At 34.2% G+C, this 17498-nt stretch overlaps 1 protein-coding gene across 2 annotated transcripts in view; it reads left to right on the top strand.

The window, feature by feature from the left end:
- LOC131686190 (1-phosphatidylinositol 4,5-bisphosphate phosphodiesterase classes I and II) overlaps nt 1–17498 on the top strand; it is a 336330-nt gene that overhangs the window by 176087 nt on the left and 142745 nt on the right. For both annotated transcript variants that reach the window (XM_058970420.1, XM_058970419.1), the window contains exon 4: nt 4437–4574. In XM_058970420.1, the coding sequence (XP_058826403.1) occupies nt 4437–4574 (138 nt within the window). The remainder of the gene's footprint in view (nt 1–4436; nt 4575–17498) is intronic.

Below are 17498 nucleotides of genomic sequence, written 5' to 3'. Positions count from 1 at the left end.
ATCAAGATTTTGAGGGTATACAACATTTTTTATACATTATTTTGTGTTGCATTTGATGAGATCTACAACCTATACTAGGTCACTTGAAAAGTACAAAATCACTGTAGTGCCATATTATGATACAATTTGATTTTGTAAACCCTTTAGAAATTTTCTATAAAAATACCCGCCAAAAAATGAATAAATGTTTGAAAAAAAATTGAAAATGAAATTAATTATGAGAATTGCTAGCTCTCCATCGCACGTTTTAAAAAAATGGATAATGTTAGATTAATCAAAAGCACAAAGTTTGTGAAAAATGGAACAGCAATGGACAAAAAAGTTTCCTGAAGAGAAATTTTCGTATATTTTTGAAATTTTGTGTAATGTATTTGTTTAAGTAAGCTTACAGTAGTTATAAAATACTCATAGTACGCAGCTTCCAAGAAGTAGCAATCATCGAGATATTTAGTAAAGAAATTATTTTGTAAAGAAATTCAGAAGAATCGAATGTTTTTGACGTAGGACTACGTCTTTGTTTTCGATATGGGGGTGCACGTTGCGAATTCAACAAAAATGGTATGTAACGAAAAGTGGTCCAATTTTAAACGCTTATAATTCAGCCATCTTGCGGTAAATTTTCATTTTTTTTGCGCATATCGGTCAGAAATACTTCTAAGAATAGATTCCAATAGATAAACCCAAAGATTTTTGATATAATGGCATTAAAATTTTAAATAATGTTCAACATAGTTAAAATACCACGTATTTGCACACAGAAGGCTGCGCTTCCCTAGTCTGGCACGACAGATTTATGTACCTAACGCGCAACGCTTCTATGAATGACGTCACCATCGACTATTTAAAGAGCATATTTGGTTGGGCAAGCTCAGTTAACTCTTGGACAGCAGGCAGAACAGAGCACTGCGCTGCAGCCAGTGTAGCAGAGGCTAGCGTCGTGGTACTAGTTGTCTCTTTCGCACCACCCATCATCACCAGTGCGTGATCTTCCATTCGTGTACGGACACGATGTACTGGCACAGCTTTTTGATTCAAGCACGGTACACCGTTCGCTTGGGTTTATTGTTTGAGGCGAATGTGTAGGTATATCCAAGTGTTGCGTATGTGATAGAAATCTGAGCTTTCGTTGCGCGAAGCGAAAGCTTTCGGTTTTTCTTTGCGTTGTCGTCTCCAGGTTAAGGAGACGAAAACTTTCTTAGCAACAAATTCACGCGAATGGATAGAAGAAAGTGTAAGGAAGGTTTATTATTTACGTTTCATCAATTTATTGATCCCACGAGATTCATTTCCACTCCACCTATCTCACTTTGATTCTACCAATACATACTACAAAGCCTATTTATGAATGGATGCACTGTTACTCAAAAAATTACTGCAAAAAATGCATCTAAGTTCATCCATAAAACTATTTTCGATTCTTGTATATGTTTTGCTTCGATATATGATTAAGACCACTGCATTCGCTACATTTATGTGTACTTTAGAAAAATTACAATACCGGCAAAATAAAACTATAAAGCTTGTCCTATACAAGAACTGTGACTGTATTGTCTAAAACATGATTTTTAAGCATCGGTCTGGTTGTTTACCGCACACTATAGAAGATTTTTTTAAATTTTAGAGCAGTTCTAGATATTAGTTCGGTTTTCCATCACAGTTTTCTGTCTGCTTTCTTTAATCGGATTCGATCGCTCATTGTAAATAAAATGACCTGATGAGCAAGACGGTTTGATTCATCAAGTGAACTGTAGAAAGAAATGTTTGATTAATTATTAATCCGAATGTAATAAGAAATTAAATATTTCACATATTGCAGTCCTACGTCTGCCATTCGTACAACCCCATAGGGCTGTCCCTTGTAGTTTTTTCTAAAAAATATCGCCATTTTCTAGAGAGTTTTTTGACGTAGGACTACGTCTTTGTTTTCGATACACGTTGCAAATTCTACAAAAATGGTATGTAACGAAAAGTGGTCCAATTTTAAACGCATGTAATTCAGCCATCTCACGATAAATTTTAAATTTTTTTGCGCATATCGCCCCGAAATACTTCTAAGAATAGATTCCAATAGATAAACCCAAATATTTTTGATATCATGGCATTAAAAATTTAAATAATGAACAACCTAGTCAAAATATCGCGCATTTACACACAGAAGATAGCGCTTCCCTAGTCCAGCACGACAGATTTGTGTACCTAGCGCGCTACGCTTCTGTGAATGACGTCATCATCGACTATTTAAACGCACGGATTTCGCCTAGCCAGCTTACATTCCAAACTAAAAAATAGTTAAACACGAAAACAAGAATAAAATACCACTGAACAGAGAAAAACAAGAAAGTAACCAAAGATGAAAAGTTATCAAAACTGTATCACTTAATTTGTATACTATACAGAAATGTAACAAAAATGAAACAATAAATATTTAACGTTAAAAAAAAAAAAAAAAAAAAAACGCCTAGCCAGCTCAGTTGCCTGTTGAACGACAGATGAAGCAGATCACTGCGCTGTGTGTTTTCACAGCCAGTGTGGCTGAGTTAGAAGTCCGTTACACTGCCTGTGGAGGTACGCTACCCAGTGAATGCGACTGAGCTTGTCTGTGCACTATGCTATATTTTGTGTTGTGCTCGTTTCCAGCACACTTTTATATATAATTATTCGTACACAAAATAGTTTGTACATGCGAGCTCCATTTGCAAACACGGTTAACATAGTGTCGTGGTATTAGTTGTCTCTTTCGCTCTACCCATCATCATCAGCGTTGATTCATTTTGTTTTGTGCGCTTGAGTTTATTGTTTGAGGCGAATGTGTAGGTAGGTAGCTCTAATTTGTTACTAAATTGCTCAACGAAAGTTTATTATTTACGTTCGATCAATTCATTTCCCCTTCACGTGATTCATTTCCACTCAGCCTGTAGTATTTTGATTCTACTAATAGGTACATACTACAAAGCCTATTTATAAATGAATACACTGCCACTTGAAAAACCATTGCAAAAGCGCATCTTGTCCATATATAAAATTGTTTTCGATTCTTGTATATTTATAGTTTCGATATATTATTAAGACCACTGCATTCGCTATATTTGTATGCGTACTTTAGGAAAGTTACAATAATGGCAAAATATAACTAGAATGCTTGGTCTATACATGAAATGTGATTATATTGTCTAAAAATTGATTTTTCTTCACTGATCCGGGGTTTTTACAACTCACAATCGAAAAGTTTTTGCAAGCTAAGCTTATGCTATAAAGATTTAGTTTGGTCACAGTTTTCTTTCTTCGGATCTCCTTAACCCATTATTGCCCAACCTACTATATATAGTAGGTGCTAAGAAGAACTCCTATTACTAAAACAATAACGCAGACCAGGCATTATTAATGAGTTAATATTGTTCATATACTCTTGCAGAATACGTTTAGAGAAGTTATAGTGGTCAAACTGGTGTTTATGTTTTGTTTTCAATCAATTTTTCCTTAAGGGGTTACACATTTTTGTCAGGATGAAAAAAATCGAATTTTTGCAAATTAGATATTCTGAAACTACATACGCTGAGGAAAATTTTCTCAAAATTTCATTAAGATCGGAATACTACATCTTGAGTTACAGCTATTCAAAGACCACTACCGATCGACCACTAGTAGGCGGCGCGTAGTGTTTGATACGCTAGACCGTTGACTCGCTGCACCGACAGTAAAACTCGATTATCTCGGAGTTGTATTTTGGTGCAAAGTTCATTCGCGGCGATCACGATATCTCAAAAACCAATTAAACGATCAATCTGAAATGTTCACAGGTTGTTCCTTATGATATCAGCTACTTTAAGTACAGAAATAATTATACTGGAATGACCACATCATTTTTTCCGATCGGAAAACTCAATTTGTGATGCGCGTGAAAAATAAGTTGGGCAATAATGGGTTAAATAAGTTTAATCGGATTCGATCGCCTACTACAAATGAAATGATCTGATAAGAAGTTTTGGTTCAATATGTAATATTCGATGTTGATTGGTTGTGATTAAACCATACGTAAGAAATATGTTTTATTTATTATTACTATAAATGTACTAAGAAAATACATATTTTACATTTAGTAGTATAATCCGACGTCTACAGCTCGTGCAACCCCATAGGGCTGCCCCTTTTAATTTTTTTGTTCATGATACATTCAATTAGCTTGAATCAGAAAATGTTCGCTCTGGCTAGTCCACGTACCTGCCATATGTGATCTGTTCAATCGAATTTGATCTACAGATCGGCAACCGTTACGGATTATAGAAATCACATCTAGAAGTCCATTTGTAGTAGGCAAATTAAGGATAAGATTTTAGCTTCCCTTTCAAGAGTTCCTCTTACATTTAGCAGCCTAATTTCACATATTTTGTCATTTATGTTTATATACTATTTTTTCTGTATTGGTTTGTATTTTCCAGGACATAAAACTGCGACAAATCGTCACGATGGGTTCGCAGGATACTCTGGAGGAGAAAACAGTCACCGTGTGCTACGGAGCGGACTTTGTCAATGTCAGCTTTATGAACTTTTGCTGCACCCGGAAGGAGATTGCGAAGGTAAGTAAGTAAGTGTAAGTCGAACTACTATATGTAATCGAATATTTTAGCTCTTAGTTAGTTAGTGCGTTCTGTTTATCTTCAAGAAGACGCACTTGTGCCACATCGCTGGTTACTAGGAGGTGCAATTTTCCAATTAATTTGAATGAGCTTTCAAAGTTTTAAATGCAAAAGCTATGAAACTATCTCGACAGATGTTGCATTGTACTGCGACACAAGCAACTCTCGCAAGTGTGCGTCTAGCTAGGTACATCGGTATTTTTTTTGTGCAGAGCAAACAATCCTTTAAATGACATACTATGTCAATAGCAAACGAATGTAACTTGTCTAAACTGCATCCATATCGGATGTGCTGGTAACCGAATGAGTTTGCAGAACAGAAAACAGACACTTGCTAGTGCACGTGTTGTTTGTAGGAATGGGATGTGAAAGTTCCTTTTTTTGGCAGGTGACAGTTAGATAAAAGGATGGGTTGAAATATGCTATATTTATATGTTTTAACATTTATACAGTTACTCCAAAGTTTTCGTGTCCCGCTTGTATATTCAGAATCCTACTCTCAAGCGCCGCTGATCCGTCACAATCCTACGTCCGAACTTCTAAACGTTGTTGTAAATATACGTACAATCTACTTCAGATTATAATTCTTAGTAAGACATCCGGTAGCTTTCGACTTTCCTTTCTGGATTACACTTCAAAATATATGCGTTGATTAGTTTCAGTGTCGCTCTGTAAGTTGTATATATGCCCGTGTGTGAAACTACTTAGGACTTACAATGTAATGTTTAATTAAATTTTTGGATAGAACATTCCGTCGCGGAACGTGACAAGTACGGTTGCTATAGTTGAAACAGCGAAGAGCTTTCGGTCGGTAGCTAGTGCACTTTTGGAGTTAGTACTTGTCGCTACGATAATTGGAATCCGAGTTAACCGTATTGGGGATTGTTTTAACCCACGTTACTAATCTAGTGACATGACAGAATTTTCTCCTTAGTGGAGATAGTTTTTACCTAATTTGTTCTCTATTAACTCATCATTGCCCAACCTACTATATATAGTAGTTGCTAAGAATAACTCCTATTACTCAAGCAATAACGCAGAACAGGCGCGTGAAAAATACGTTGGGCAATAATGGGTTAAGGAGAAATATAGCATAGTGCATATTGCATTGGCTTCCAAAGCCAAACCAAGGTACGACTTCATTAATGATTAATCTTCTTGCGAGGTATCACGCAGGACTAGAGGTTTGCTCAGAAACACAAATAGTGTTTTCGTTTTTGCAGCTAGCGTCAATCGGGCGCTAGCTTATTCCTGTCACTAAGTTAGTGTCGGATTCTGATGAGACGAAGTCGAAAAGCAAATTCCATTATTAATTCAGCTATAGGTTTTGTGCCTTTAACGCGCGAATGTTGCTTAAAATACTTTTTTTCTTAGTGGAAAAAATAGTTTTTACCTAACTTTTTCTCCATTAAGAAAAAAAGTGTTCTTAGTTATAAGGTTATGTTGAGGAACCAAATAACAATACTTTAACAGTGCTTTAACAGCTTCGATTAGTAAAAGGTAGGAAAACATATATCTCTGTATTGTCAGTGGCCCCTTTTTCCTATCTAAAATGCACCATGAGGCAGATAAAAGTGGATGTTCACTGTATTCATATTCTTGATTGGATATTGATATTTAAACTCTGGATTCATCAATTCAGGAAATCATGAATTCTCACCAAAAAATAGTGAAATTTAAATGACCTGTAAATCAATACGAATGTAAACATACAAATCTTGAATCAAAAATTTGATCTAAAATTAAGTTAAAATCAATGCGCTCAATTGGAGCTTCAAAAACCATATGATTTTTCACTTTCATTCGTGTAATATTCCATGCCATTTATTTTAAGCAATATTGGATTAAAAATACATTAAAGTGCATTAATTTTTCGTTTAATGAAACTGTAATTCTCAATCACCGTGTAAAATTACAATAAAATTCGTTGAAAAAAGTACGACAAGTCGTGTGTATTTGTGGTGGAACTTAATTTTATATTCATATTCATGCTATAAATATGTGCATGAAAATAAGTTTTAAATTACAAAATATTTTTTCTGTGTAGCTTTAACAATATATTACATATAGTATACGTATGGTATATTGTGGTCTAAAAATCTAACTTCTAGATGGGTGTTGCACATGCGCTAATTTTTTTGATGATGATTGATGAAACCTCACCCCTTCAAGTTAATTTTACGGCAATAATAAGTGGACCATTTTTCTTGCATTCTTTAGCTAGAAATAATTGACATGGAGTTTTTGTTTTAGCTGAATATGATATTTTTTCAAGTTTAGTTTGAATTTCTGAAGTTTATAAAATTGAACGTCTTTCAATCACTGATAACTCGGAAATGTTTCGATACGTGGAAAAAAATATTAAATAAAAAAGTTGCGTTTTTAAATAAGCTTATCGAAAAAAATTACAGAGTTTTTGCTATATAGCTTATGAAATCTGCAATCATTAGAAACGATTTTTTTAAATATGGACCCATTTTTTACTTATTATTTTCTTTAAATATTAAGAATCATGTTAAAAAGATTGTGGAAAAATTTCGGAGTGGATATCAAAATACTTTGCGAGTTATTACAAGCCAATTTTACACTAAACGCCCAGTGATAGGCGAAAAAAATTTTGGCTGAGGTTTTAAAAAAATTATTTGCTTTTAAAATTTGCAGTATAACAATTACATAGCAAAAACAACTATTAGAAATAAAATTCCTGTGAGATCATGCGGAAATGAAACTTTTATTATTTAATGCTTTTTCCACAAATCTAATGGTTTCTGAGTTATCAGTGATTAAAAAATGTCCAATTTCATAAAACTTATAAAATTTATTAAAATATTCATTTTAGAGTAGAGTGGGTTCAAGTAGATCAGTTTTTTGGCGAGATCATGCAATAGTATTTTTGCATTGATTTTGACAAACAATCATTTGTCGGAGAGGTTGGACTTCTGGCAACGTTTTGGCAATAATGATTTCGTGCATGGCAAAATACTTTTCAAGCTAAATTCAATAAGGCGGAGTTACTTTTTTCGATGTTTTTGAAATCTTGGGGTATGATAGGTCACTATATTCGAGGTTAAGGGGTTTTGTATGTTGAGATGCGGGAAAAAAACGGGAAAAGTTTGAATTTTTATAAAGGTATGTTGCCATATTTTTATAAAATACTTGTTATACATTTAGGGTAATACAATTTCCAATTTGCAAAATCCACTTGAGAAAATAAAAAAATATTAATAATTGTCTACGCAATTTCCGCAAAAAGCGTTTTTTTCAAAGAGGTTTGCCGTGACTACGATTCCAGTCCGACAGCTTAACAGAAAACATCAAACTAAAAAAAAATCATTAGTATATGTACCCGTGGTGCCCTTGAACGATCGATTAAAAAATTGTTTTTTTTTTGGAAAAGGGGACGATTTTTCCAAAAAAATCATTATTTTCACCTGAAAAAAATTATTAAAAAATTCATAACAATAATATGAAAATTTTGACGAAAAAATGGAACCATTCAAGGACACGGCAGTTATTTTACCAACAAGTAAAAAAAAGCTTTGAGATCGGTTGAAAACTTTTCCCGCAATCTTAGTCACCGCAAAGACGCTTTTGGGAAACATGATTTCGAGATAATCGCGTTTAAAGTTTCAAGTATAAGCAATACCACCATAAAAGTGCAAAATGAAAAACGCTATAACTTTGCGTCCACTGCTCCAATCTCTATAAAAATTCGAGCTTACATTCTTAAGAACCTGAGCTTTACGATAGAAGAATAAAAAAAATGCGATTTTTGGCCGACCTCAACATATATAATCCCTTAAATAAAACGATGTACACACCTAGAAAATTTACTTTTATTTGAAGAGCATGAATACTGCAGATTATTTATAAATTAATAACACAAATAATAAATGCAATCCATTGATATCATTCAGGTAAGAAAATGATGAAGTGGCAAATTATGTGAAAAATCATGAAACTGCAGAAGAAAATGTTGAAAAACATGTTGTTTCAGCAGCTGTGTCTGGTGTTGTACTTGTAAATTTCTGTACTGAAGAGTGCCTTCGCCGTTGTCAGAGTGTAAAATTGAAGTTGTGCATTCCGAATATCGTGGTTGCTTTGCTGTGCTACGGTTACGTTTTGCCCTTTGGAGCATTTTGAATTTCTTTTGCTTCTCTTTTTCGATCATGTTTTTTTCGATTACCTACTTTAACAACACCATAAATTATTATATTGTTAACTCACACAAAATACCTGACGCGCTTTCATTGATGTCGAGAACTTTCCTTTCATACGAACACATAATGTTTTGAACGGAACCTTGAAGATCGAGTACTGGCGGCTTCTTGTACAAATTCAATTGCGCTTTTTATATCCTCTTCACTTCATATTAACGTTTTTCGCACGAAATTATACACAATTTTCCTATTAAAATAATTCAAATTTACATTGTAGTTAGTGACCTGTAGTGCCCCAAACGGCTGCTGACCTATCGTGCTCCCAAGCCACAGTGGTCCGGTATGCAAATTTAGCAGGAATTTTGAGATTTTAATATAACTAAACAACTTAGCCTAATAAAGTCTTTGGAAAAGTTTTTGTTGTTTTTGTAAGCCCCTTCTTTTTGTTTAAAAAACAATTAGGGTGGTTCCAATTTTACCAAGATCAAAAAAATAACTTCTTAATCATTCCAGCTAGAGCCAATCAACCTTCAGCGAAGTTGTAGAGCGACAAATTTTGGAAAAGTTTTTTGAAGACATGTAAGCAGGATCTGTCATACTTTTCATTTTACAACAAATTTAAAATCGAATGTTGGGGTGTTTCTTAGTGTTTCTTAGAAAACTGTAGTATTCAAATAACTTTTGCGGTATTACTTTAATACCGAAATATTCTTCAAACAACTTTAAGGTGGTTTTAAGGCGAATAATTTGGTTCATGGCAACTCATATCTAACTATTTTCGTTGACAAGTTATGAGCACTTTTTCGTCCAAAAAGGATTTTTTTGGAATAACACTATCATTCATTGGGGTAAACAAAGGATAATGCTTTTTCAACTATAAATAAGGTCATGGTTTGAGTTATAATTGAGCAAAAAATGGCGAAAACGTTATTTTTTTAAATTTCATAAAATTGATTTTAAAAAAATCAATTTTTGATATATAAGGTACTTACATCTTTTGAATAATAGAAGCTAGAGTTTTGATGTGTTAGAAGAAAATGTTCGTCTTCAAAAGCTCTGAACATCATAAGCAGGATAGGATGAAAAAATGAGAACTAAAAAAGTTATATTAAAAATTTGTTTTTTCATAAATTGACCTTTTGTAAAATGTTTAAAATATTTTCACGGTGGACAATATAAAAAATATAGTTACGTTTTCATGATAAAATATGGATCTTTACAATACTTTTCTCATATTTTAAATAGTGGGTAGGATGGTTCTATTTTTTAAACAAGAAAATTTACTTTTTAATGGTACGAGATAAAGTTTCGCGGTCTTCCAGAAAGTTGAATAAAATAAAATTTTAAAAAACTTTGACTAAGACACTAAAACTCTAAGTCGTGTAGTTTTCATTTTACAATAAATTAACCAAAAAAATTAGGGTGTGTCTAAAAAAATGTTTTTTTTGTATAACTTTTGCAGTTTTCATTTTTCATTAAGATCACTTTAGAAATACTTTCAGATATTTTGAACAATTTGTCTTAATATACTGAACCTTTAGCTTCTGTAGTTAGAAAGTTATATTTACTTAATACTAAAAATAAACTATTTTTTGAGAAAATATTGCAAGATATGACCATGACCTTATTTACAGTTGCTTCAAATATTTAGGACTTCACTTAGACCCCACACTCTCCTGGATTGAGCATATAACATCTATAGAGAGAAAAGTTGCATCGTTATGTGGGGCTATGCGTAAAGTATGCTCTTTTGTTCCCCAGCATGTACTTCTAAAATTTTATTATGCGCACATCCACTCATTGCTGAACTACCTGTGTGGGGCCGTGCCGGTATTTCGAATCTGAAAAAGCTACAAACGCTTCAAAGCAGATGTCTTAAAATTATTTATAAAAAACCAATTATGTACCCTACTATTTTGTTATACAATAATAATGCCCATAACATTGTACCTTTGCTTGGGTTGACTAACTACCAAACAATAATATACATCCACAATGCTTTGCATAATACTATTGCTCATAATAATCTAGAATTTACAACAGGCATTCGAGCTCACAGCACTAGACAAGCCAATCATTTATTATACTCCAGAGTATCCACGAACCTTGGTCAAAGACGCATTTCTTTCATCGGACCTAAGTTATTCAACCAGCTTCCTACTGATTTAAAGCAAATACCATGTCGCACTCGTTTCCAAGCAAAATTGAAACTAATATTAAAAAATAAAATAGGAGAATTTTTAATATAAACTTCGTTCACCACCAATCGAGCTTGTTCCTTTAGTTATAATTGGTTAAAAATTTTTTAATAAAAACAATTGATAAATGTAATTCTTTTCTAGCAATAAGTAATAAATAAATTTAAATTATTATAAGCTTCCTGCAAAGCTACGATGGGACCCTTAAAAGCATTCTTTTCCGCTGTGTGTCCGCCGTAGCTTCTTGTCAAATTTTGTGTTTTGTCGGTCTCGTATTGTTTTTTTTTGTTCTCAGCGTTTCCGCGATTCGTAATTTTGTTTTGTTGCGCTGACCTTTTTTTTGTACGCTGAGAACTGATGTGTCCATTACCAGGGGGCTCCGTTTGTGAGCTTTTTGGTGTGGGGGTAAGAGGCGGGCTATTAAAAAAAAAGATATAAAAAATATCGTATTTGCCATTTTCTGGTGATCTATACTGCAAAGCATGTTATCTCATATGACAGCAATGATATTTAATGTTAAGTGCCCTAATCGATTTCTCATTCAATGGAAAGTATAAATGGTAGAGCTTGCATGTTTTCAGCAAATTCAGTAAAGCTCTATCTCGAAACGTTGAAAAGTCCAATTTCAAATATTGCTAAAATTAGCACCACCTTACCATCTGTTTAAACAAAAAGAAGGGCTTTGTAAAGTACACCAATTTTGCCAAACATATTGTAAGGCTAAGTCATTTAATTTTAGCAAGAAAATAAAATTGCTGCTAAATTCACATTCTGGACCACTTCGTATTTTTTTCAAAAATAAAAATATCGAGAAACCAACACAAAACTCGTGTTCAGCATTTATTTTTAGGACTTTTTTCAGGACAAAAGACAATGCGTTTCCACAGAACAACACGCGAAGACATAAACGATGCCGTAACTAATACAGCTGATCCACGGTAACAGTCGAAATGACAGTCGTCGAAGATGTTCTCTACCGTGTATCTAATTCACGTAACATGAGCGACCTCTACAATAATATACCCTTAGGGCATTGCCCTATGCCTATTTGACCCCATTCTACTCATAACTTGAAAAAAAAATATCATATTCAGCCTCAGCAAAAAATCTTGTCAATAATTTTTAGCTAAACAATGCAAAAAATGGATGGAACTAAAATTTTACCTGTAAATCTAACCGTGGAATGGCCTGAATCCTGCAAATGTTAGAAGCATTTTTTTTTGAAAAGTCGCCCGAAAGCATTTTTTGGTTAACATAAATATGTTAAGAAGATTGTGTGAAAATTTCAGAACGAGGATCTAAGTATTTTACGAGATATTGCAATGATAACAGGCCTATCACTGGACATTTAGTGTAAAATTGCCTTGTTTTAAGAACAAAATATCATATTCAGCCAAAACAAAAAATACATGTCAGCTATTTTTAGCTAAAGAATGCAAGAAAATTTTTTAGAAGGAATTGAAATTTTGGTTATAAATTTGACGTCAGATGACCCAAATACACTTCGCAATACAATTATCGAAACGTGACTATTGCTTTTTAAGTTAATAGTTAGTGATACGAAAAAATGGATCGTAGAATGAAACTGAGAATATGGAAAATGAGATATCTATTCGATAAAGAATTTTAAAACTTTTCATTTCAAACCGAACTTTTTTGAAAGATAACGCATAGCTTCAGCTCTAGTGTCATAATAGGTACAGAGTAAGAAATGTATCTATTACCAGCCAGACGACAGATGGTATTGGAAACACGTTTGTATTTCAATACATTTCAAACAACAAGTAGGTTGTCGAAAGTCATTAATACACAACAATAGCCCGCAAAATATTCAATTACAAGCGACGCCTGCGAGTTGCACTTAATTTTCATCGAATCAATTGTACTACCTACTAACAAATAAGTAGGCGTCTCCATCAAACGACTAATGAATGGAGACGCGCGACTGTTTGTCTAAATTTTTCAATCTATGCCGTAACGAGGTATTCCAGCAAACCAAACAATTGCATTAATAAGCCTCGTTACTATGTGGTATTTTTCCTACCTCCAAAACGAGAGATTACATTTACCTAATGAATCAAATTGAATCAAAGAAAGGCTCGAATCTAGGACGTATACGAGTGGATTCTTGCGAGAAGTGGCGGTAGAGTTTTGTGTTTACCCAGTAAAGCCTACCAACCGAGTATTCCCTATAGGTAGATACCGAACAATATAGGGATGCAGCGTTCTTGTGGTTCTTATTCGTCTTAGTTTCAATTTAAGCGAACGATGCCACGAATAGAAAAAAAACAGTCAGGCGAAATCGAAGCAAAAATTTGAATTAAAAAAACAGAATTTGTCGACCAATATTTAAATTAGCATTTTTTTGCGCAGTAAAGAAAAATTGAAATATCATCTCGCAATGGCGCATTGAATTTATCAGCCTACCTTTTTTGCCTCGATTTGGGTCAAATTTTCCCGAGCCTCAAGTCTCGTTTCCCAGCGAAACAAAAAACGCACAGTGTAAACGATCACGGTCTGCTGTGTAAATCGAACCCTTTTTGCGAATGCCAACAGGAAGGAAAAATTGCATTTACCTGATGACATTCTGTGATTTTTTTTAGTCATGATGGGACACGGGGCTGATTTCTTAATATCGATCAAAGTTATTTTCGGTTGAACCCGTTTGGGGCCGAACCTTCGTTATAATTCAAACATTCTTTGTTATGGGTTCGCAAAATATTTAAGGATGCTGATGGGCCGATAATTATGCTTGCTGCAAAAAGATGATAGCAACCGACGTTTTTGAACCAATAGGGTTTTGTGGTTTTTGAAACCAATTTCTGGGAAAGGTACAATTTATCATGAGCCCATCAGCGTTTATTTATATATACCTACTATAATATTCGAGTTTGAATCACGATACTGTTTTTCGTCACATTCCAGTGCTGCTTTAGTTTTAAATATCATTAACAGCAACACGTGAGTCAAAGTGCTGTTTCCGCTTTCGGTGACATAATTAGACATGAGTCGCACCTCATACATCAATTCCAATCCGAAGGCATCGATTTGATGTGTCGACAGTACTCTCACAATCAAAAGCTCCGGATGAGCTGTTATTTGTAGAAGATTGACAACATAATGGAACGGATGATGGAAAATTTTCCACTTCGCACATTCATGTATGTACTAGCACATGCAAAACATAACATCCATTGTCGTACAGATTACCCATCCTCGGGGAACGCTGTTCACAATTCATAATACGTCTGATACAGCTGTCCCGTCGGAACCGTCTGTTTCAATTGCACCCGCGATCGAAATGTATTATAGATAAACATTGATCGATTGGGATACTATGATGCAACAGAGTGTTCTCTTGGGTGCAATATGGCTTGCGGTGTCTCGGAGTTGGCATAAATGTGCTTAAATTTTGTATAATAATCTGTCAGCTAAACAACTGCGGAAATGAAGCATAGTATTGCTTTGAGATGACGGGTTTATCCCATCTGGGAATGTTGCCTCGTCAAAAGAGAGAGAAAGAGGTAGAGAATTGATCGATTATGTTGTAGTTGGGTGAAGGCTAGTGAAGCATTATTGCGCCTTTGGTGAATATTAATAACATGCACATTGCTGTCAGCTGCCTGACGCACTATACCCCTTAGTCTCTACGGTACAATAAATATTGGAAATTGGCACTATTGTGTTGACGGTAATCTGTTTCCTGCAGACAGCTCTAGTATCTTGTTAGTACAATAGAGGTATTTTGGTTGGATTTATTTCATTCAGATGACAAGCAAGAACGTATTTCATGTATGTAGGTAGTTCAACTAAATAGAATAATGTTACAGTTATTGATTGATTGATCATGTATAGTTAGCAATCGTTTTATATTATGATTCGCTGTAATTGCACCGAAATTCCAAAATGAGTTTAATACAATTGAATTGATACTGAAGCTAGCTACTATAACATTACTACACTGAAAGTAATTCTATGAAAAAATTTACAAAAGGTATTCTTGTTATGCTAATCAGTCGGTAGAAATAAAATTGATTCAATTCTTTTTATTATTTTTCGAGGTTCTCAAAAAATTATTTTTGATTCTGATTCAAGATGCACTTTAAATCAAAAGACAGCAAACTATCCAAGATGCACACCATACTGAAACACAACAAAGTAGAGACAGCAACTCATTTCAAACATCCGTTCTGGTTAAACCTGGGGTTGTTGTCTGAGTTTGATACGTTTATTTCTGCCTGGACGTAATCCCCGAGTTAGTACATAAACAACAGAAATTCAAGTGAGCTCATAGCCGATTCGAACTAGTTTATCATTGAAAATATTTAAAATAAGGAATTGATTGACATATTATATTTTAATTCGTATACAAATTAAGGTTGAAGTTATTAGCGAAACTTGTCTAATTCTGGGTCGATGGGTTTGACGGTATTGCAAATACCATCAAGCATATTTCGTGCATCAGTGCTAAAAAACCTTTGACAGACAATTGCTTTAAGATGATTATTGCATTACGCCTCGATAGTGGTGCATCGAGGAGACCGAGCGGGCTTATGGGCCTTTTTATGTTCTGTATTTTTTCATACTCTCATATATTACAAAACTATATCTCGCGTTGTTATTTGCTATAATTTTCTGTTTTTTGACTGCTAACGAGACCAGATTTGTAACACACAGAGCTTGGAAAACGAATCAGCTGAAAAAGAACGAACACTCTTCATTCGTTCTTCGCTTCACGAACATACACCCTATTGAACCATTCACCAGTGAGCTGCGGAGTTGACGGCTTTGGTTCACCACCACCGAGGCTGGTGAATCATTGCTGTTCTATAGTGTAGGTATATGAGCATAGCGTAATAGTACCCGTTGCTCATTCTCTCTCCCATTCGAAGAGATATCAAATGCTATGCATCATTCGTTCTCCATAGCAAGCTGTACATAGGCACCCAGATTCTCTTTGCTTGCTGGGTGCGAATGTAGGTACGAAAAATGATGCCGCCCAGCTGCCCCGGAGAACAGCGGTCATAACGAGAATGTGTTTGTTGTCTTTTATTATTTTTATTCGAGATAGGTAGGGGAAAGAGGGTAACAGTGGAACTATGAAAACAATACGTTTTCATAGTTCCACTGTTACCCTCTTTCCCCTACATGTTCTGTGCGCTTTTCATATGCAATATTTTTTAGTTTTGTCTTCAACCTATTGAATCTGTCGAATTGTGAAAATACAAATAGGGTTAAGGGGGATGACTTTACCAAGCACGAAATTCAACATTTATTAATAACGTGTTCCATTTGGTACTTAATTTTTTTATATTTGTTTCGATCCCATCAGCTAATTTTTCATCTTCTTCATTTCGTTTTTCATCTTGCTCCCTTACGCTTATATTTGAAATTTTAAACGCGATTATCACGATATTTGCGGTGACTACGTGTTCTGCTCCTGACATATACGAGCATCAAAAATGTTTTAGATTTAATTTTAATTTCACGTGACTATGAATTTCGTAAATCATGTTTGATTTAAATGTCAATGAATGCAGTTTGTTAAATTGTGTCAAGTTTTTATTAACCAGTTGACAAATTTTGAATGATAGGATAGTAATGTTGATGGAATAGGAAAAAAATATAGTGTGTGATTTTTTCCATTTAAACAAAATTTGAAAACATTTTTGGTTGCCTGGTTGCAATAAAAATCTCGGGTAACTTAGAATAAAGGCATTAAAGTCAACTGTCAAGATTCATTTAGAGGATATTCCCAATAAAATTTTATTCGCCAAGCTCGGAATAATTGCAGCGAACTAATCTGTTCAGATCACTAAAGCATTAAAGCGGGATACTAATTTCTCCCCAAAGATTAAAAAAGGCATGTGTAATTTTGCTATTCCTGCTCAACTTTAGACGAAGCTCGAAGTAATTTGTTGATTATTAAATATTCCACAATATGCCGTACATTTTAAACACTCCGTTAGTAGGTATCCAATTTAATCAGGAGTCATAAATCTTGCTCTTCGAATTTCTGGTTAATATTATATTTGTTAACATTTAACCTGTCTGTACAACATTTAGGAAAAGAATGTTGTACATCATAGTTTGAAACATATATTGTCCTTGGTAAATGCGAATAACTTATAACCAAGCTTATAACCACTTCGTTTTGGTTCACGATTATAAAATTCCAAATATTCGTAAGCTAAAGATACAATGTTAGAAAAAATTAAACCTATATGTGTTGGACTGAATCATCTGAGGAAGCAACACCAAAAAAACTGATAAAATGCATATCGATGTTTGAATATAAACGATTTCCCTAAATTTATAAAGCATCGTGAACACAAGTTGAAATTTTTTCCCCTCAAACCTCAGCAGAATCAAATAAGCGGTACTTGTTGCCTAATGTCCGCTCCCCAAGCCATATGTTCTTAACTGACGTAGCGAAAGACGCTGAAAACCGCTAATATGGCCAGAAGAATTTTATATTCAGATTCAGCATTACACAATGAATCTGA

Source organism: Topomyia yanbarensis, chromosome 2 (genome assembly GCF_030247195.1).
Source record: "Topomyia yanbarensis strain Yona2022 chromosome 2, ASM3024719v1, whole genome shotgun sequence".
In the NCBI taxonomy this organism is placed as follows: domain Eukaryota; kingdom Metazoa; phylum Arthropoda; class Insecta; order Diptera; family Culicidae; genus Topomyia; species Topomyia yanbarensis.
This window is presented reverse-complemented; position numbering and strand designations above follow the sequence as displayed.